Raw genomic sequence first — 23,904 nt, 5'->3', positions numbered from 1 at the left:
CATTTTCACAAGAGAATTGTCCTTTTGGAAATTCAAAATGGGGATTGTCCAATTTTTGCATTTGGCTTTGAAATCAAGAATGAGAGAATGTCTCTAGATGTGTTGCAGAGATGAACGATTTATACCTCCTCATAACTATTTGAGATGGTGTGACCTTAATCTATGACTGTCATCCTGAAGCTTGGGTTGAAGTGCATTTCCATGGTGCAAAAGAACAAAGCTGGATGTTACCAAGTTCTCTGACATTTTTAAGAGTGTCTGGAATTATGGACAGCTGGACACTGGCTTGTTTGAAATTGTTTTGCAAAATATAAATAGCTTAGCATTTATTTAAAAATTATTCTGTGTATCATCTAGCCATGTGTGCATGTACCGAAATTGATACACTGCATTGAAAGCTCAATACAATCCACAAATACACACAGGGCATATGGTTTCTGTTTTAAATACATTTCTAAATTAGGGTATAAATAAATATCTTCACTGGAATAAAGGGGCCTATAGCTAAACTTGTTAATTACAAGGTGGTATCCATAAAATCTTAGTCATGTAGTACAATCACACACAGACACACAGGTCATATCTTAGTTTGAAGAAACAGAATGCTTGGTGGAAGTGTTGTATATATGTATATATGTATATATACAGTATATATAAGTGTTGTTATATGTGGTCTGCCACTTCATGGACGATCAGCTGTCCTTCCTGTCTCCCTGTAGCACTGTCTTAGGCATCTCACAGTACGGACATTGCACTTTATTGTGCTGGCCACATCTGCAGTCCTCATGCCTCCATGCTGCATGCCTAAGATACGTTCACGCAGATGAGCAGGGACCCTGGGAATCTTTCTTTTGGTGTTTTTCAGAGTCAGTTGAAAGGTCTCTTTAGTGTCCTAAGCTTTTATAACTGTGACCTTAATTGCCTACCGTCTGTAAGCTGTTAGTGTCTGTAGCCCATCCGCCTCGAGGTTTGACGTGTTGAGCATTCTGAGATGCTATTCTGCTCAATACAATTGTACAGAGCGGTTCTGAGTAACCGTAGCCTTTCTGTCAACTCAAACCAGTCTGGCCATTCTCTGTTGACCTCTCTCATCAACAAGGCGTTTCTGTCCGCAGAACTGCCACTCACTGGGTATTTTTGTTTTTTGCACTATTCTGAGTAAACTCTAGAGACTGTTGTGCGTGAAAATCCCAGGAGATCAGCAGTTACAGAAATACCAGCCCATCTGGCACCAACAGTCATGAATATGTAACAATATGTGTATATATGCAGCATATAATATGCTTGTTACCCTATGCAGAAATCACTAACTTGCAGATCATTCACGTCATCTGCCAGCCAAGTTATACATGCACTGAGAATATGTTGCAATATTTACAAATAGTGTATTTTGAATCAGATCATATTTCTCAATGATGTTAAAAGGGCAAAGATGCTCTTCCTTTAGTTATATGTACTTTCCTTAAAATCTTGGTTCTCCTTTGGCTTCAGTAGAGCATATCTGTATATCTGTAAATGGATATGCCTGCATGCATGCATTTGTTTGTATGCATGTGTGTGTGTGTGTGTGTGTGTAGTCTGTGGGTATCAAATGTTTGTATGAAACAGGATGTGGTCCTCATCACACTTTTGTGCTCTGAATAAAGTTCATGTGGCGTGACGAGTAGTGTGCGGCCCAGGAGGCTAACATTACTCTCCATGGACCTGAGAAATAAAAAATTTCCTGACTGAAAAAAGTATACTCTCAGATAGACTATAAAAGAATGTTCCTTTGAGAAAATCATCACATTTTCTTTTCTGGTCCTCTCCTTCAGCATCAAAATCTGCTGACCTTTTGATTTAGCTTTTCATACTCTTTGAACGCAACCTCTTAACTTGCCAGCAAACACTGTGGTTAGTCAGGTGCACAAACACGTATGCACACAGCAGAGGTGCACTTGTCACACAAAGTGAGCAAGAGGTCGGGTAGGTAACAAAAAGGGAGGAGCAGTCCGAGCGAAAGGGGTAAAGAGAAGGGGATGAAGAGTAGGGTGGAGTTTTATAAGGGTCAAGTTGAGAGACAGACCTCAGCATCCATGGTGCCTGCGCAGACAGCTGTTTGATAGACAGCTGAAGGTAAGGGGTGAGTCTACACTTCAGTCTTACATTTGCACATTACATTTCGTGTATCATCTCAGCAGTACAGTTATTGTAATGTGCACCTTGCCAGAGTGGGATAGGCTTCCCCAGATTGGCCTAGGTTTTTCTCCATCGCTTGCTCACTGTGTGCATTAAAACATGATTTTCTATAAAGCTGCTTTAAAACAATGTGTATTGTGAGAAGCGCTATACAAATAACATTGACTTTGACGTGACTTGTGATAAGAAACTATATGGGTAGATTTTTAGCCGGCAGTGAATTATGAAGAATAATAAAACTAATTTGAAAGAAATTATGCAGTAACTTTTTGCACTCCTAGGATTAAGAATAGGAGATGCTGAAGCATTTTGTGGAACTGAGAGTGAGAATGTGAGATGTTTGCAACAATCACTTAGATCAGAAGTTAAGGTTTGAATCGGTGTGTGATCCAAACACTCTACAAGTTGCTACCCAAATTACTCAGCAATCATTTATTAAAGACTTGCAGTGAAACTGCAAGGTCAGTGTTTGCTGTATATGCCCTGTCACTGGTCACTATTTATCATACTGACAGATGGGGCATCTTCGCTGTTAGTATGTTTGTGTTGGTCATTTTACAAGTAGTCACCTTACGGATACAGCTGAGTGTTTTATTTTTTTATTTTTTTATTTTTTTATTTTTTCTCTCATTGTTGTCTGTGGGTGGATTTTGTACTCATGGTGGAAATTGCCTGTATACAATTGACCACCCACTCACTAAGAGGGGCGTAATGTTGTTGAAAATGGCAAACTCAGCAAAAGAATCAAAGGTAGCTTGCGTCATATACACATCAAAAGCACAAAAGTTGTGTCAAGTATATTGCAATGGAATTCAATGTGTGTGTTTTGCAGTTTACGGTTGCCTTTAGGCAACATCCTGTCAGGGTAACAGCCACATTGAAACCATTTAAAAGTGAATATATACCAGGGCTAGTTGTCACACTTTTTACACCAGTGAATATCAGGGTAGGTTTATTTGTTATTTTTTTAAATCAATTTCTGCATAGGAATATACCTTGAAGTCTTGGCCACAAAAAAAAAACAAAAAAAAAAATCAATGAAAATTTTCACAGATTTTGCCCAGGAAAAAAAGGTTAAGTTCACTGAACACACGGTCAGGGTTAGGGTCATGACAGCGTTTTGTGTCAAAATGGCCCAATAGTGGGAAATGTTGTCATACTATACTGTATAGCAGAGGTGCACAAACTAGGGCCTGTGGGCCAAAATTGGCCTGTGATGACCTTTGATTTGGCCCGCCTTGCCATAGATGACAAGAGGGGAAAAAATTGGAAGGAAAAAATATGGCATTGATGCAGCTCTTCGTTTTTAATTACACTGCGTGCCCAATTATTAGGCAAGTGAGTATTCTGATCTTATCATTATTTCCATGCACATTTTCCAACTCCAAACCATATAAACTTGAATGCTTATTGGATTCAATCATTTTCAGGTGGTATATATTTGTGTAATGAGGGAGGGTGTGGCGAAAGTGACTAACACCTTATATCAAGGTGTGCATAATTATTACACAGCTTCATTACCTCAGGTAAAATGTGCCAAAAAAGAGATTTAACTGACACTGAAATGTCAAATATTTTAAAATGCCTTTCAGATGGATGCAACACTCTTGAAATAGCTAAACTATTGAGGCGTGACCACCGGACAATCAAACGTTTTGTTGCGAATAGTCAACTGGGGCGCAAAAAAATGCATGGAGAAGAAAAGGCGCAAATTAACTGCAAAAGACTTGATAAGAATTAAACGTGAAGCTACCAGGATCCCATTATCTTCCAATGCTACCATATTCCAGAACTGCAACCTACCTGAAGTGTCCAGAAGTACAAGGTGCCAAGTGCTCAGAGACATGGCCAAGGTCAAGAAGGCTGAAACATGACCACCACTGAATATATTCACAAGCTGAAGTGTCAAGATTGGGCAAAGAAATACATGAAGACAGATTTTTCAAAGGTTTTATGGACAGATGAAATGAGAGTGACTCTTGATGGACCAGATGGATGGGCCCGTGGCTGGATCACTAATGGACATAGGGCACCACTTCGAGTCAGGTGCCAGCAAGGTGGAGGAGGGGTACTGGAATGGGCTGCTATCATTAAGGTTGAGGTAGTTGGACCTTTTCAAGTTGAAGATGTACTGAAACTCAACTCTCAAACCTACAGCCAGTTTCTGAAAAGTACTTTCTTCAAGCAGTGGTACAGGAACAAGTCCTCAGCATTCAAGAAGGCCATGATCTTTATGCAGGACAATGCTCCATCACATGCATCCAAGTACTCCACTGCTTGGCTAGCCAGCAAGGGCCTCAAAGATGCCCAAATAATGACTTGGCCCCCTTCCTCACCTGACTTAAATCCTACTGAGAACTTGTGGGCCCTTCTCAAACGTGAGATTTACAGTGAGGGAAGACAATACACCTCTTTGAACAGCATTTGGGAGGCTGTGGTTGCTGCTTCAGCGAAAGTTGATCGTGAACAGATCAAGAAACTGACAGACCTCATGGATGGAAGGCTCATGGCAGTTATTGAAAAGAAGGGCAGCTATATTGGTCACTGAATATTTTTGAAAGGCCAAAAATGTTATTAAATTGTCATTTTGTGTTACTTATTTGTTGCACCTACTCTAAAAAAAAAAAAAAATTAGAATAAACAATTGAGTTGGGAGAAATTATTTTTGTAATTTAGTTGCCTAATAATTGTGCACACTTATATATTCCCCTGAAAAAGACAAAACTCACTTTTTCTTTGTTAAACATTCAGGTCTGAGGTTCCATAACATTTTGGATTGACTGAGAGCATTGTGTTTGTTCAACAATAAAATTAATCCTGAGGAATACAGTTTGCCTAATAATTGGGTACGCAGTATAATCTTTTTTTTTTTTTTTTTTTTTTTTTTTTTGCATTACAAAAACTATAGCTTATTTGAAAAATGAGAGTATAAGTGATTTAATTTTTTTTAATGTATATGCGTACTTCCATGACCTTTAAATACGTGCTGAAAGTTCGCTCCATTGGCCATCCCAGGTGCCACCCCAAAATATTCACTATGATTGGCCAGCTCCAAAGTCGGAGGTGGGCATTCAATACCGCCAGACAGAACCTAGTTGGTTTAAAACGGAGCGGGACCTCTAGCAGGGTCAATAAATTACAGGTAATTAGGTGGACTCGCGGAACAGTGCGTACAGTCAAAAAAATATGGCTTGAACGCGCACTATACGTTGTGCAGCATTTCATATCCGCGTGAACGCGACCACTGAAGCGCACCCGTGAAGCAGTTTTGATAAAGTCAAGTGAGGGGGCATTTTAATTTAAACAACAGTTCCATTCACTCCAAACACCGCACAACATTACAACAAGCACTATAAGTGAACAGATCAGTACTCTCAAAAATCCCCTTTCTGCCCTGCCAGCTAGACAAAAACTAATTCTTCATATTTCATCTTCTTATTCTGACTAAACCCCGTTTTGGGGTGTGTATAACATCTGTGTGCATCATAATGTAATTCGTTTGTCAAACGTGAGGATATCAAAACAGATGGCTGCCAGTTTTATAATAACCATAAGATACAATGCATTTTTCGGCAGGTTCTTAATCATAATCATATTTTGGAGTCAACGAAATTAATAGGCCTCTCAATTTTTATTTTATTTCCTTTCATAATGTAATGCATTCAGCCTAATCGCCTCTTAAGAAAAGAAGCAAAAGTACAATTCAAGTTGTTGATATCACAACAGGAAAACAGTTTTAATATCAAATAAAAGTAAGCAGGCTAAATGCATTAACTACGCAACATTTTTTAAAGCATTGTTTAATTAAATAATCCTATTACATTGGGCAGTCCCAATAAATGGTAATACTGAGTGAAATCCAGGACAATGTGTAGCCTATGTCTATGATAAGAAATATCTTTAATATCTTATTTGTTACAAAACAAAAAACAATATCCTACTTGATAGTATTACGTCATGCCATTGTATCTTCATCTCTCCCAAATCTCCGCAAAACTGCACAGAACTACCGTGTGTGTAATGTGAGGAGATGCGCTGTTCTTAAAGTGACAGTAACCATGTTTTAAGAGACGCTTATATTTAGTCGTTTAGCAGACATTTTATCCAAAGTGACACAACATACATAAAAATTATATTGAAATCAGTTATATGCATTGTGCAAGTATAGGACACTTGCTGATTTTAATTTGAGAGTTCTTTGTGTTTTGCAGTATTAATATTTAATGTTAAAATAATACAGTTTGATATATGCAACGTTTACTTTTGGCCCACTGCCCTCAATCAAGTTTGATTTTTGGCCCTTCATAGGAAAAAGTCTGGGCACCTCTGCTATATAGGGTAAATTGTCACAATGGAACCTGCCAGTAAATCAGCCCCCAGAATTTGACATTTTAAAAAGTTTACCTTTTCAACACTGAGGCATTTTTGGGCTGCCACTTGCAATTTCTCATTATCAAATTTAAAAGCTCTCAGCATATCCGTGAGATAAAACGTAAATCTTGCAGGATCAGTTTGTCTCTTTTGTGCCTCATAGAAGCGTCTCTGACTGCACTGAAAATATCACAATACATGGATCTAAGTATCGATACAATATAATGAGAAAAATTATCACAATATATCGATATTTGATTGTATCGACACATCCCTATATATACAATACTGTGCAAAAGTTTTAGGCACTTGTGAAAAATTTTGCATAGTGAGGATGTCTTCAAAAATAATACCATAAATAGTTTTCATTTATCAGTTAACATCTTACAAAGTCCAGTAAACATAAAAAAGCTAAATCAATATTTGGTGTGGCCACCTTTGCCTGTAAAACAGCCCCAATTCTCCTAGGTACACTTGGACACAGTTTTTCTTGGTTGTTGGCAGATAGGATGTTCCAAGCTTCTTGGAGAATTCACCACAGTTCTTCTATCTACTTAGGCTGTCTCAATTGCTTCTGTCTCTTTATGTAATCTCAGACTGATTCAATGTTCAGTGGGGGGTGCTCTGTGAGGGCAATGCCATCTGTTGCAGAGCTCCCTGTTCTTCTATTCTAATCATTTCTATTTGCAAAAGTAATATTTGGGAGTCTAAAATGTATTTTTCCTATTGACACACTAAAGCTGAAGATATAAATAACCATCTTAAGACAAATGTTTTTGTAAAACATGTTAAGTGCCTAAAACTTTTGCACAGTACTGTATATATATATATATATATATATATATATATATGGATGGCGAGCAGGGCAGGGCCGAGCGAGGCCGGGAAGGTGAGTGATGACCGGTCTCGCGTTCCAGTGAGGGGCAGTGGGAGTATTTAAGAAGAGGAGACAGCAACAGAGGGGAGAGAGAGATGCACTAAGCTGTCTGTGTGTGTGTGTTAATTTGCTGGCTGAAAAGCAGTGCGTGTGTTTTATGTGGGGCTGGAAAGCACCCCGTTACATTGTACACTGAAAAGTATGATTAAAGTGTCTTGTGTGTTTGTTAAGCTGGTCCCAGCTTCCTCCTTTTCCTCCTTTTATATATATATATATATAATAAGACTATTTGCAGGGAGATGGAGTGAACAGAACCAAAATTACATGCTTACAAATGTAATTTTGGTTCTGTTCTCTCCATCTCCCTGCAAATAGTCTTATTTTATTCCACTAGATGACAGCAAGTACACTATCACCTTCCTTCAGAAAATGCCGATTTGAAATGTAGGTGGCGCTCTAATGCATTTTAGCCCTCACAGACCTGCTCATCCATAGATATTCAGTCTAATTTTCTGTTCATGCAAGGTAAAAGCAGATATAAAATTTTTTGCTATTTTGGGCTTATAGCAGCAGTGATCGGAGCATAAAAGAGACGTTTTTATGTGATGTCTTGTGATTCTTTGAAAATATTATGAACTGTGGTATTAGTGCATTAAAAAAATAAGCCTTTTTTCTAGACTTTTATATTAATATAAATATTTCTACCATATGACCTCTAGGTGGCACTGATTTGCGACGTGAATGTTCTCAGGTCTTCTTTTGTTATTTTATGTAACATAAATGCAGAAGTGATTATCAAATCAGATGAAAATGTTAAACCGAGGTCCTGACTCTCTGTGGTCATTAAAAATCCCAGGGCACTTGTCGTAAAGAGTAGGGGTATAACCCCAGTGTCCTGGCCAAATTCCTCCCTTTGGCCCTTGTCTATTATGGCCTCCTAATTATCTCCATCCCTGAATTGGCTACATCACTCTACACTCCTCTCCATCAATAGCTGGCATGTGGTGAGCGTATAGGCACACTATGGCTCCCGTCACATCATCCAGGTGGATGCTGCACACTGGTGGTGGTTGAGGAGATTCTCCCTATACTATGTAAAATGTTTTGAGTGCCTAGAAATGCGCTATATAAATGTTAGGAATTATTATTATTATTATCAGTGAAAAGTTCAGATTGACCTCATAGTTCTTAAATACTGAGCTTGTCTCTGTAAGAGCTGTGCTGGGCACCTAACCACACACTCACGCTTGTTGTTAACTGATGACCATGTTTCACGTCCCCTAGATATTGTTTATAGACAACAAATGAAGCTGACCACAGTTGTGTGCTGCTTTAAGCTGAGCAGTCTGTGTTAAAAAGTTCATTTTTAAAGTGTTAGTTTACCCAAAAATGATAATTTTGTCATAATTTACTCACCCTCATATCGTTCCAAACTTGTATGACTTTTTTTCTTCCATGAAACACAAAGGATATGCTAGGCAGAATGTTCAAGTTGGTCTTTTCCATACAGTGAAAGGGAATGTTGACTGGGGCTATTGCTGATCCATCAAGCCATATGGACTTCTTTTATGGTGCTTTTTGTTGTTGTTGTTGTTGTTGTTTTGGTCAATTTTGGAACTTGACAACCCCCTATTCCAATTCACTTTCATTGTATGGAAAACAGCCAGCACATTCAAAAACATATCTTTTTGTGCTCCAAAAAAACAAAAAAAAACAAAATGACATCAGTTTTGGAACAACATGATGGTGAATAAATGATGACATTAAAAAATATATATAAGTTTTGTTTGTGTGTTCAGGATCCAAGAAGTGATGAAGCGTTACTGCTATACCCCTCTCCTAATCTTCATCATATTTTATGGAAGCACCCAGTCCAATCACACACAAATGGGTAAGTGTTTTTTTGCTTTTGTATTGTGCAATTACCAGTACCAAACTTGTTTTACACCCATTTCCTACAAGTAATGAAATACAAATGTTTACTTAATTTCTTTTGTCTTTTAACGTTGATATGTCTCGTGATCTTACCAAAAACAGAAGGTCTGTCCTGCGTGAATGACTACTTGAGAAACATTTCATGTGTGTGGAGGAACTCTACGGATTTCTCTGGCCAACGATGTGAGCTTGAGGGGAACAGGGGCTTTGGGAGGTTTGTGGTTCTAAATTTAATCTCAAGACAAAAATTCTTAAAGCTGATGTGTGTAATTATTTGGATGTTAAAAAACATTCTATTATCCCAGCTTAAAGGGATAGTTCACCCAAAAATGAAAACGTGGGTGAACTGTGTTTTTATAACCATATATGACTTTCTTTCTTTTCTTAACACAAAGGGAGAAATTGTGAAGAAAAACAAAATTGTGCTCAGTGATGTCAATGGCAGTTTATGGTGACTACATCTTCAAGCTTCAAAAGAATGAAAAGTATAATTCAGAAGTCTAATAAATTATTCCATGAGACTCATGATTGTTATGAAAGCATACGATAAGGTTTGGTGAGAAACAAGCCGAAATCTAATGTATTATTTAATAAAAATGTTCATTGACCTTTGGTCTCCAGTCGCCTTCGGCTTGCTCACTGGGGTTCTAAATAAAATTATTATTTAATTATTTATTTTTATACACAATTTACAATCATATTTAATCAAACTACACAATGATGCCTCTAAGACTTTATAGATATTACAGTTTCATTTTCTGTTAATGCATGATTTTCTGTAAAACGATGTGTGTTGTGAAAAGCACTTTACAAATAAAAATGACTTGACTTGTGCGCATTCATGACAGGGCACGAGAGCAACAGTTCACGAAGCCCCCTCGCAACATGTGGCGTTCAAGCAAAATCTAGATTTGTTTATCTAAAAACAGATCCGCCACAGCGATAGTGACAACAGAACACAACACATCTGCACACAAAATAGAGAACAGAGAACAGAACTTACTAAACATGTCCGAAGTGTTTGTAGTCGAAGAATTGATGCATTTCTATGCCCAGCCTTATTTGTTTGAATGTTTATTTGTTTAGCCATTTCACAGCAGACAGAGTTATCCGTGCAATGCCGACAATATAAAACAAGTGATCAATAGAATGTACCATCACTCGTCACTGCTGGTTAGGACAAAAACTCTGATTACCTTAGAAAATATACCTTTTATTGCGTGTCATTTGCCTTCAGGTTAGGACATGGTGTGACTGTGGCTGCCTGTAGTCTCCTCTATGTTTCTGTTTGATTTCTCATTTTTAGTAAGCTCTGTTCTCTGTTTTGTGTGCATCTGTGTTGTGTTCTCTTTTCACCTGTTTTTAGATAAACAAATGAGTTTTCGCTTGAACATCCCAATGTTACCCGGGGGCTGCGTGAACTGTTACTCTCGTGCCCTGTCATGAATGCGCACAGGAGATCAACGGTTTCTCCCTTTGTGTTAAGAAAAAGAAAGAAAGTCATATAGGGTTATCACAACACAGGGGTGAGTAAAAAAACGACAGAATATTTGGGTGAACTAATCTTTGAATATGCATTCGGTAACATGTATAAGTAATAAGTCGGTTGATTTCCCTGAAAAGTGTAACACTTTGGCTCTGTGGCACTATCAAAACATTGCTCTGTTTGTTTGACCATCCCAATGAGTCAAACACAGCAAAATTGAGTTTGAGGCTGGACAATCTGTTTGATCGACCAATAGAAGATGCGGGGAGTGTTCAGGAAATGTGTTTGAAAACAACATATTGTTTTGCGATTTCGTTTGGTGACACTAGTGGCACAGAAATGACAATCTTCAGGTTTAATATTGAAAAATAAACCTACAAAATCTTAATCTTGAATTTGAATTCTGTTTATCGTATTATATTTGTGTGAAGCATGCCACAATGTGAGCTGGTGCCACTGAAAAATCATTCATATCTTGTGAGAGGCTGCTCTTTAACCTTTGAAAAATGGGTAAGCAGAAAATAAATTGATTTGAATACTTTTTACCTAAGTTGACATCTAGTATCCTCACTTTATCAACAAGTATCTTCTTCTTTACTTCTCTCTCTTTCTCACAGGACTTTTTCTTTCTTGATAGGATCTGGCTGAGTGTGTTTTGTAATGGATTTCTCATTACTAAAATATATTATCATCCTGGCCGAAACAGTAAGTTGCTTTTTGATTCAGCAATGGACTTCATTCCCAGTACCGCCATATTTAATTTTGACATGAACAATAAAGAGGCTGTAAGGGATAGATTTACAGTCTCTTCAATGACATCCACTGTTTAAAGCTCCTAGATCACATCTAATTTCCCACAACTCATGTTTTCTGGAGTTTTCTGTCAACTGAAATTTCTTGGAAAGATTTTTTTTTTTTTTTCAATGTTTCATGAGCGGAACGATCTCCAACCTATTGAAGAGACTGTACATCTATCCCTCACAGCCTCATTTTCATTACCATCAAAAATGATAGATGGCGCTACTGTGAATAAAGTCCATTAGCATGTTGTGTTAAAGTAACACATGCAGAATTACTGAAAGTAGTTGTTCACCTTTAAATTAAAATACATTCTTCTATCCCAGCTTACTTATACCTCACCTGTAAGTAAGCTTTTTGTCAGCTGATTTCCCCAAAAAATGTGTAGAAACTGTGGAGCTTTCAAAAACATTGCTCTGTTTGTTTGAGCATTCCGACCAGCCCGAAATAATAACATTGGTTCAACCAATGGCATGAATTTGGGGGCAGGACAATCTGTTTGGCAGAACAATTGAAGATGGGGGGAATATTCAGAAAAGCTGTTTGAAAACAATGTTTATTTTTGCAATACTGTTTGGTGACATAAGTGGTGTAGAAATTAGTACGTTTTTAGTGGATTTAATGATGAATATCTACATTTATTATAGAAATTCATTAGCAGTTGCTATGCAACAGGACTGAGGAGGAGACTACATGTAATGTTAAGCCAGTTGCTTTTTGTTTTATAATTTTAACAAATTAGCATTTTTCATCTTGTTTTTTTTTTTTTTTTTTTTTTTTTTTGGCATTGACAGTTAAGACGCACCCACCAGATAAGCCAACTGTAAGCGGAGACAAGATAACTTGGAGTAGAGGCATTAACTTTCCAAATGACATTAAACAATATGAATTCGAGCTGCAGTTTAAACAAGCACACACAAGCTGGGAGGTAAGCATGCATTTGTGTTTTTTTTTTTATTTAATGGTGAAGTGTGTCATTTCTATGCCATTACTGTCACCAAATGAAATTGCAAAAATAATGAACCAGCTTTCTTTAACAATGATTGCGGATTTGTGCATGCTCCTCCTGTGTTATAGATGGCAAAACCTCAGTCTGTGTCCCATGGAAGTTCTGTATTGCTAGACCAAAACAAACTAACTGTAGGAGAAGTGTACCAGGCCAGGGTGCGTGTGAAGCCTGTTGAACCAATAAATGAAGGTTACCTACAGGGGGAATGGAGCAACTGGAGCCCTGTTGTGTCCTGGAAGTCTGAGGCTGGGAAGAAAGAAATACCACTGCAACCAGTTGAAAACACGCCAGGTGGGGCCTCCTGCCAAACACATAATATAATGCTATGTGTTTGTGGCATATATTATTATGATCCTCTTATATATTACTATATTCAGAATTTACATTTATATTTATGAAGATTTACAACTATATATTCAGATTTATAGCTATATAATGATTTACAACTATATAATTGTTTTTTCAAATGATATATTCAGATTTATAATAATATATTCTGAATAATAACAATATATTCAGGATTTATAACTATATGTATATATATATTTATTATATATTCAGATTTATAACTACATATTCAGATTTACAATTATATATTCAGATTTATTACTATATTCAGGATATATATATATATATATATATATATATATATATATATATATATATATATATATATATTACATATTCAGATTTATAACTATATATTCTGAATTATAACAATATAATCAGGATTTATAACTTTATATTCAGATTTACAATTATATATTCAGATTTATCACTATATTCAGGATTTATAACTATATGTATATATATATTTATTATATATTCAGATTTATAACTACATATTCAGATTTACAATTATATATTCAGATTTATTACTATATTCAGGATTTATATATATATATATATATATATATATATATATATATATATATATATATATATATATATATATATATATTACATATTCAGATTTATAACTATATATTCTGAATTATAACAATATAATCAGGATTTATAACTTTATATTCAGATTTACAATTATATATTCAGATTTATTACTATATTCAGGATTTATATATATATATATATATATATATATATATATATATATATATATATATATATATATATATTATATATTCAGATTTATAACTATATATTCAGATTTATCACTAAATATTTCAAATTCATAAATATGAAATTATATTCAGGATTTATAACGATATATATATTTTTTTATTATATATTCATATTTATAACTACATATTCAGATTTACAATTATATATTCAGATTTATTACTATATTCAGGATTTATATATATATATATATATATATATATATATATATATATATATATATATATATTATATATTCAGATTTATAACTATATATTCTGAATTATAACAATATAATCAGGATTTATAACTTTATATTCAGATTTATCACTATATTCAGGATTTATAACGATATATATATTTTTTTATTATATATTCATATTTATAACTACATATTCAGATTTACAATTATATATTCTGATTTATTACTATATTCAGGATTTATAACTATATGTATATATATATTTATTATATAGTCAGATTTATAACTACATATTCAGATTTACAATTATATATTCTGATTTATTACTATATTCAGAATTTATACCTATATATATATATATTTTTTTTAACTATATATTCATGATTTATAACTGTATATTCCAAATGCTCACAATATATTCAGGAATTATAACGTTGTATATACGATAGCTAGCTAGATAGATAGATAGATAGATAGATAGATAGATAGATAGCTAGATTTGTACATGATAACAGTTTTCCTCCATTTTCCAGCTCTCCCCGATGATATCCGTATAGTTCTGATCGTTGGCTTCCATGTGTTACTTGTTCTCGCTGTCATTTCTCTGATTATCTACAAGGTCAATAAAAGCAACTGGTGAGTACTGTACAATGTTTATTACCAAATTTTGGAAACAAGGTTGCAAAAATGCAAACTTTTTATAGAATAAAACAGCTCCTTTCTACTTTCTAGGTACCTTTCACTGACCCTTTGTGGAAAAAGAACAAAAATTTGAAAACAATGATAGAATGTGTCTTGAATGCATGCCTGAGTGTGTCTGTATGTAGGTGTATATGTTTCTACCTACAGTATTTTCGTGTAGGTAGGTGTGTGTGTGTGTGTGTGCGTGTGTGTGTACTTAATGTATTTGTGTTTGTTTCTGCAATGGAGTAAGTGTTGATGCTGTTTGAATCAGTTACACCTATTAAACATAATTTGTAAAAATGCTTTTTTTCTGCAGGTTTTTAAAACCAAAAAATCAACATGTTCCAGATCCCTCCAAATACTTTCAGTCTCTTCACACCATTCATGGCGGAAACTTCCGGGTGAGCTCTAGACACTAGACACTAGTTAGACACTAGTTTCAATGTGTTTGTGTATACAGTAGAATAAATATTACACTTAATTAAACCACAAACAAAGGAAAAAAAGAAAAAAAAATCACAATTAATTCTCACAATTGTAACTTTATATCTTGCAATAGCGACTTTATTTCTTGCAATTGCTACTTTATTTTTCTATATACCTTTATTTTGTCTAGATATAAACTCGCAATGAGAAATTAAATCACAATTAGAAGAAATAGTCACAGTTATGATACATAACATAAATAAAATATTTTTTATTTCCTTCATTCCTGGCGGGATCTGGCTTCCACATAAAGGGACTTTCTATAAAGTTAAAAAGCTTTTAAAAATACTAAATTTTCTGCAGCTATACTAGATTCAATACAACTCTTTTTTTATTATTATTCTTAAATTCAGTAGTGTGGCGCTGTTAACTGTTCCGTTCTGGAACTTCCACCATACTTACTGATTAGCCACGCTGCCAAAAAGACACATGCATGCACACAGATACTTGGAGATCGTTCTATTACAGCAGATGGTGGGCGACGGGTCCCCCTAAGCAATTCGCCGTCCGACCAGAGCATTTTGCGAGAGCAGGACACCGTACCGGCACTTATATAAGCATATATGGGCTGCCTTGTGAATGCACACAATGGTTGACAGGCAGAAAATCTTTTACTTGGCTAAATAAACGATCTGGCCACAACTCGCGGACATGTTTTTTGCCGCTGTTTACCAAGCCTAGGGCTGCTGCAGAGACAAGTGTGATATTTAATAAGTACGTTTATTGCATGCCATTTAATTAAAAAAAAATCACTTACAGCACTTTTAATATTGTAAGCTCCTGCATGATAAATGCAGGAAATGCTCTGGATAAAAGCATCTGCTAAATTAATATTTTTATCAGTATAGTCTGCAGTTATCTCTCTTACTTTCTTTGCAGTGCATTCAAACAGACTCATTTGAGCTCACATAAGTGTAACGAAAAACACTCTAATAATCTTCTCAGGTTCACATATTCTCCTTTCTATGCAAAATGAACAGTGTTGACTATACAAACTCACATACACTCATAAACACAAATTGCTTGTCATGTTCCTTCATTGTAAGTTGCTTTGGATAAAAACATCTGCTGAATGACTACCGGTAAATCTAAAGCCGAAACATACTTTACGCAAGTAAGTGAATGCAGATACGATTGCTTGGCCACCACATTGACAATGTGCAGTCCGGTTGAACATGTTTAATGTGCGTTCTTGCGTTACTGTCATGAGAATAAATCTCAGTACTCAAGGGGGCGATAGAGTTACCTTCAAACGTCTGTGCCATTTAACTGAATGTGTAATTATTCAGGTAAGATTCTATAAATATATTGACTAACTTGCTCAGCAGTATTCTCTTCGACTGTTGCATCATCATTACAGTAATCGACCTTAAAGAGAAAACTGACCGTAGAAGCAGACAGTTCACACTAATCTAGCTATAGCACCCCTTGTGATCACGTTGAATATGCAACGCGTAATTGCGTTGTGTTATGAATTAAGGCCAAAACATACATGAATGCAGATGCGAGCATTTCGCCTGCACATTGGCTACATGCAGTCCGGTTGAACATGCTTAACGTGCATTCTTGAGTTACCATCATGGGAATAAATCTCAGTACCCAAGGGGGCAATAGAGTTACCTTTGGATGTCTGTGCCATTAAACTGAATGTGTAATTATTCAGGTAAGATTCTATAAATATATTGACTAACTTGCTCAGCAGTATTCTCTTCGACTGTTGCATCACCATTACAGTAGTCGACCTTAAATAGAAAACTCACTGTAGAAGTGGACAGTTCACACTAATCTCACTATAGCACCACTTGTGGCAATGTTGAGAATCCAACACGTACTTGCGTTGAGTTATGAATTGCGGTCTGATACATTTCTGAACGTAACGACCTGTAAAATCAAGCCTGCGTTGCAAGATGCGTCTGCGTTCATGTACTTGTGTAGAGTATGTTTTGGCCCTAAATGTAAACATTTACTACGCTGTGTAAATGGGAACATATTTTATGTTATATTCTATTGTTTTTATATAAAGCTCATTATACACTGCCGGGCCAAAAAAACCCCAAAAAAACGCATACTCTTATATTTTGTTGGACCACCTTTTGCTTTGAATACGGCACGCATTCGTCATGGCATTGTTTTGACAACCTTATGCAACGTCACAACATTTATTTCCATCCAGAGTTGCATTCATTTTTGGCAGAGATCTTGTATTGATGATGGGAGAGTCTAACCGCTCCATAAAGTCTTCTCCAGCAATCCCAAAGACTTTTAATGGGGTTAAAGTCAGGACTCTGTGGTGGTCAGTTAATTTGTGAAAATGATTCCTCATGCCCCCTGAACCACTCTTTCACAATTTGAGTCAATGAATCTTGGCATTATCGTCCTGGAATATGCCCGTGCCATCAGGGAAGAAAAAAATCCATTGATGGGATAACCTGGTCATTCAGTACATTCAGGTAGTCAGCTGACTTCATTTTAGTGCTGCAAAACAATGCTGAGCCTAGAACTGACCAGCTGAAGCAACCCCAGATCATAACACTGCCTCCAGAGGCTTGTACAGTGGGCATTGTGCATAACAGGTGCATCGCTTCATGCGCTTCCCTTCTTACCCTGATGCACCCATCACTTTGGTATAGGGTAAATCTGGACTCATCAAACCACATTACCTTTTTCCATTGCTCCACAGTCCAATCTTTATGCTCCCTAGCTAATTTGTCATTTTTTCCCGATTAGCCTCACTAACAAGTGGTTTCTTGTGGACACACAGCTGTTTAGTCCCAATCCTGTAGGTTCTTGTTGCATTGTGCAGGTGGAAATGCTCTTGCTTTCACTATTAAACATAGCCATAAGTTCTACTGTCGATTTTTTACGATGTGACTTCTTCAAGCGTTTTAGTGATCTCCGATCATGATCATTCAAGATTTTTTTCCGACCACATTTCTTCCATGAAGCTGGTGGTTCACCACTATCCTTCCAGGTTTTAATAATGCATTGGACTGTTCTTAACCCAATTCCAGTGTTTTCTTTGCTTGATGCAGGCCAATAATTTGCCCCTTCTGAAACACATTAACATCTTTTCCATGACCATACGTCCATACGAGGATACATCTTCTGACATGGTTGTTTAAGAAATGAGAAGCTACACACTGCATCCATTAGGGTTAAAATAATTGTTTCCACCTGAAACATATTAATCACTGCAATAGTGATCCAATCATAGGCTCTTTTTTTTAAATATAATTTTATTATCTTCTCTGAGGTCCACTTATAATGTTAGTATATTTTATTTTTATTTTATTTTTTTGCACAAAAACAGTCATAATTTAGTCATATATAATAATTTTCCACCCTGTCTCTGGCCCTCTGTCTGAAACGCTCAGTTTTGAGATGTCTGGCCCTTTAAGACTTCAGTATAAACGCCCACTGTTGTGATTGGCTAACATCATGCAGCCCTTCCAATACAGCCATATTTGAAACATAATCCAAAGAAAATGAATAAACTCCACAAAACCACAACATTTATAACATTTATTTCAGGATTAACATATAACCCACATTCAACACATTTCATCTGAATATATTAAACTGTTCACTCAAGCAGCACCATAACAGCACATCACCGAAAACACATCAAAATGAACAAAGACATCCAAAGAGTGCATGTTTACAAAAGACCAACAATTAAAAATAGCATAGATGGGTGCAAAAATGGTCCAGGATGCCTTCAAAACAGCACAACAGCAAGACATGAAACACAATGGGGGTCTACATTTTAGGGTTATAACTTGACACCACGTCTTTAAAAGTGGCGCGAGATGTATGATAATGGTCAAAGTCGTGCACGTTTATGTAGAAAACATTTAAATCCAGACAGGCACATGAAGATGTCCTGTGTAAGTTCACTTTGGACGAATTTCCCATGACAGGCCTATCTCTCTCCTCTTCACCTGTGTGATTGACTCTGAACACCAGTGGGCGGCGCCAAGGGTGCAATGACGGAAAAATATGCAGATGTATTTGGTCCTTGTGACGTCACAAGTCCCACGAATTCCAAACAAGCCGTTTTTGCAGCTTGGTTTAAATAAATGTTTTTTTGTTTGTTTTTTTTTTCAATTAAGGAGGAAGTTTTCAGTTCTGAAACTTACAGTATGTTTTTATAGTACAATGACCTCTTATATGTCAAAAGATCACGAAAAATTGTATTCCTTATGTCATGACCCCTTTAAGTATTTTTTTATTTAAATCCAAACTTTTTTTTTTTTTCGCCAGGCAGTGTAATTACTATAGTGTAACCCTAACCAACACCCTAACTGTACCCCAAAATTAGAATATATATATTTACTTTATCAATAAATCATTTGTCCAAATGAGGATATCCCAAATGTCCTCAAAGGGAGGTTTTGTCATATTTAGCTCACTATTGTGGACAGATTTGTCCCCAAACAACAGCTAGGTGCATGCATACACACACACATGTATTTAGAGATGTGGTTGAAACCTGCACTTCTTGTAAATGCTTACTCATTTCTTTCTTACAGCTAACCAAAACAAACTCACACACACTCATACATTTCCTCTTGCCTGTCCACAGAAATGGCTGGGCTTTCAGAATTCTGTTGGGCCGTTCCTTACTCCACAGTCATGTGATGATATCTCACCTGTCGAGGTCTCTGATATTTGGGATGTGTCCTTGATGGACCTCAATGCTCAGATGTCTACAGCTATGCTCCTTCCCTTCAATCAGGTGGACTCTGGACTCGAGAACAGTGGAACCAGCCATGCATCATCATCGGGTTTTGCAACCATGGGCTACTTCTACAGCAAATCCCATTCAGGATCCTTGTGTCTAGAAACCTGCCCCGTATATTTCACCTACCACCCTGAGGAAGGTCCAAACCCTGCTCTCTCTTCGTCCAGCTCCTCATATGAAAGTTTGCAAAGCCCAAGTTATCAACCTAAAGATCCACTGAGTCCAGACTCTGGGTTTGACATGGCCGGGGAGGAGCATTATGAGGAAGACCAAGATGATGGAGTAAACAATGAAGAGGAGACCAATGTGACTGAAGGAAATCATTTGGTTTCCTTCATTATCTCATTGTCGCAGGGTTCCTTGGGTTCAGTTCGCCCCGTAGAGAGTTTTCCTCCAATGCCTGTCATCAAACCCTGGCCTGAACTTGTGACAGCACCTAGCTATAGTTCCACCTCTGAGCCTGCAGAGAGCTCTGTGGCCAGACCCTCCTCTATGATTGAGCCCTGTGGGAGTGGGTATCTGACCATGAAAGAGATGCAAGAATACAGCAACAAATCCATATGATTGCAGGTCTTGTTGTGTCTCCGTCCATATACACCATTTATGTGAATTAATTGGTTGTAGATGTGCAAATCTGATACATTCCAACACCTGGCAAGCTGAAACAGCTACATTATAAAAGCTTTGAATGGTTAAGGTCACATCCACACCAGTATGTTTTACATTTCCTAATGTCATAGTTTTCTAAAATATGTGGTACTAGAGAGCATTTTCTAAAATATATGTTTTTGGTGGAGGAAAATGCAGTTCCAGTGTGAATGAGCGGTATAAACCTAGCAAAATCAATGCGCTTTCAACCGAAAATGTTTTTGTGTGGGCATGGCCTAAGATTCTTTTCTACAGTGGCATTATAAGCTAGATTTTAAGTCCACATGAAATCAAAATTGATTGTATTTATTACTTATTACATTCCTCGTTTTATTGTGCACGTTTTAATTTGAAGTTTTATTTGTAAACATTTAATTTGCTCTGCCTCTGAGATGACTTTCCTTTTTAGATGACGTCATCAGACTGCATGGGCTATTTGTTAATTGGAACCAATATCTAAATAGCTATTCAGGCTACTTATGCAGGTAATGCAGCCTTTCTAAAAATTGTTGATAGTTAACAGAAATTTAATGTCAGTAAAAGGTGCACTCAGTATTTTTTTGTTTATGTAGTCTTACACTGACATCTGTGGCGTGGATGCAGCATCGTTCAAATGGAATACTTTTCAGTTACTGAAAGCATTGTTGAAATTCATTGTTCACAGTCAGCCATGATTAATTTAATCCATGAGTGAACATGTCCAATAACAGGATGCTTACTGAGATTGAGTGAGTAATATTCGGCTGGTCATGTGATTCTAACATGGCAGCCCCCATGAGGGGACACTCTCCATATAAAATAAAACAGCTTTTATACGGTTAGTGATATGACTGGAGTGTTAATGTCATGTGAGTGCTAAACATATGTTTTAAAATTACCATTCATGTCTTTAAGAGTTAAACTTTTTAATAAAGAAAAAAAAATAATGAAAGATTAAAAACAAAAGTCAAGATGCTCTGAAACGTGAACTTGACCTTAAGCCTACACGTCCTAGCCACCATCTGGTTTTCATCATTTCCACAATCAGCTGCAAACTTGAATTCAGGTCTGACTCCATTCTCATATGGAATTCCTTATTTTTATGTTTCAACGTTACAATTTGCCATTTCATGTTGTCTCACTTTAGTTTTAACACAGTGGAAAGCAGCAAGCCTGTGATTTAACACCATGTGTCCAAGTCTGCTTCAGTTATTTTAACTATTATTGATTATATCTTGATGAACTTTAATGACTTGTTAAATAAATTGCCACCACTAACCTTTTATATTATATTATAACTGGCTAAAATGATTAAGCAGTCAAATTGCTCTTTTTAAGATTGATTATTTAAATTTTTTTGCTGCTATTGTTATTTCATTTTTAAAGTTGCTGAATGTTATGAACATGGAACAAATGCTGCTTATTAAATATGTAACAGTTTTCAATTTAGGGGGAAAATTCATGAATGCATGTTCAATCTAAACCTATCAACAGCACTCCTATATATTTCTACCATATTGTGATATTCATGTCACAATACACAAGATTCAAAGGATTGAAGTTTCATTATCTGAACAGCTGAACAGAAAAGATACAAATGTATTATTCATTCATGTAATGCTCTGATATATGCATATGCAATTATTTGAAATGTTTTTTTTGTTCAGTCTTAATTGAAATATACATTTTCTGTTGTTATTCTTGTTTATTGTTCAGATTGAAATATAAACAAAACCCCAAAAATGTGACAGGTGTACGTGCCATGTTGTTTACAAAGGAAGCTTGAGTGTGCATGTGTTGAATGAGTGGAGTTATTGCAAGTAGTATGTGGTCTGACATTTATAAGTACCAGCAGGTTTCTGTTCATTGCTGTGGAGTGCGGCTTGTGTAACCAGACAAAGTCAAGCTTATCTCTCCTGTGAGGCCTCGTAAATGAACCTAGTAAACTTCAACAGGCCAATGTCTTCTGAAAGAATGTGGAAAACCAATGGACAGACAGGCAGACATACTTTTTGATTTGAATGAGATGTTGTCATCACTGCAATACTAATTTTATCATATAATATTTTAAATTCTTAATTAATCCTTACAAACTATATATCATTAGAAAGCTCTAATGCTCAAGGTCTACAGCATCGATAAGACCTCTGTTTTACGACAGAAATGCTACACCGCTAAATCTCACGCACTATTACCAGAGATTATTTAGCAGAGATGAGTCACTTCTATTAAAATGAATGGGAGAAATTGGAATGCTCAACCAAGGAGCTCTGAGCGCCAGAGGTCAACAGATGTAGAAAGGAAGTCCCGTCTTTCAGTTAAAAGAGCCAATCACCTTTTAGATACAGACATTACCTGTCGATCAACTTTAAAACGTGCATGCGCATTAGCTATACAAGCTGGGAAATTTGCATTTTTTAGCGTAATCTGAGGTAAAGAATCACAATTTCTGATTCCAGTATTGTCATATTTTATTGCTAATTTTAAATATGTTCTTTGATCGTAATCTTGACCAACCGTTTTTGACATTTTGGTCTTTCTCCATTCAAGTAGATAGGAGCTGCACTGGCATGACCGGAAATAGCCTCCTGAGAGCATTCCAAAGATGGCCGACAGTGGACTGACTTGCTAGAAAGACAATGCTATTACTTGTTGAACTACAAGCTGATCAGCTCTATTCAAACTTGCTGTAGGTTTGAGCAGGGATTGTTTTACAAATATTGAGATAACCTTCATTGGAAAAAGCGTAACGGTCAACATGGTTTACGTGAATGTATTCCACTACAGATTACATGCTGTAAAATGTAATTTGTAATGTATTTCATTAGATTACTCAACATCAGTAATGTAATCTAAATACTTTGGATTACTTCTTCAGCACTGGTAGATTTTTTCACTTGTTTTGACTATAAAAACTCTGCCAGTACAGTAAGACAAAATACACGTTAAAAATGCATTCTCTGAAAAACCTAAATATCTTATGCCATGTTGTTTTTAAAACAAGATAAAGCAAATTGATCTTGTTTTAAGGATTTTTAGATATTTTTACAGGAAAAAAAATTCTCATCAAGAATACGAATTTTACCCTAAGATCAAAGGTCTTACTAGAGGAAAAAAAAACATTATCCGACATGGATTTTCTATGGCTAGAAATAGCATTTTAGCTTAACATAAAGCTAAATGTTCACATGACAATTTACACAAGGTTTATTTCTATTTCTTCTGCTCCAAACTTACTTCAAACTTACTTCTCTGTCTGCTCTTATGAATGTAACACATCTTAAGAAAGTTTTGTTTCAACGCTCTTTGGATCACATAATTTATATGGATAAATGTTTTGTAACTGAAGAGACTAAATATTAAATGCAAGAAATGACAATAAAATGCA

The 23,904-nt window shown here is 36.0% G+C and overlaps 1 protein-coding gene across 4 annotated transcripts; it reads left to right on the top strand.

Annotated features, from left to right (window-relative positions):
* The first annotated feature begins 1,953 nt into the window (after positions 1 to 1,953).
* il2rb (interleukin 2 receptor, beta) lies at positions 1,954 to 22,264 on the top strand. 4 transcript variants are annotated; one of them, XM_051717734.1, is made up of 10 exons: positions 1,954 to 2,115; positions 9,226 to 9,317; positions 9,464 to 9,575; positions 11,279 to 11,357; positions 11,465 to 11,552; positions 12,440 to 12,573; positions 12,723 to 12,945; positions 14,509 to 14,611; positions 14,976 to 15,060; positions 19,731 to 22,264. In XM_051717734.1, exons 2-10 carry the CDS (start codon positions 9,239 to 9,241, stop codon positions 20,451 to 20,453), a joined length of 1,626 nt encoding a protein of 541 aa, XP_051573694.1. In that variant the 5' UTR covers positions 1,954 to 2,115; positions 9,226 to 9,238; the 3' UTR covers positions 20,454 to 22,264. The 4 variants fall into 4 exon arrangements, with proteins under 4 accessions (XP_051573694.1, XP_051573695.1, XP_051573693.1 ...); XM_051717733.1 differs by having other exon boundaries at positions 1,955 to 2,122; XM_051717735.1 differs by lacking the exon at positions 11,279 to 11,357 and having other exon boundaries at positions 1,954 to 2,122; positions 11,485 to 11,552.
* Positions 22,265 to 23,904: the final 1,640 nt, after the last annotated feature.

This window comes from Myxocyprinus asiaticus, chromosome 14 (assembly GCF_019703515.2).
Source record: "Myxocyprinus asiaticus isolate MX2 ecotype Aquarium Trade chromosome 14, UBuf_Myxa_2, whole genome shotgun sequence".
Classification (NCBI taxonomy): Eukaryota; Metazoa; Chordata; class Actinopteri; order Cypriniformes; family Catostomidae; genus Myxocyprinus; species Myxocyprinus asiaticus.
Note: the sequence above shows the minus strand (reverse complement) of the source record. Positions and strands in the feature narration are given on the sequence as shown.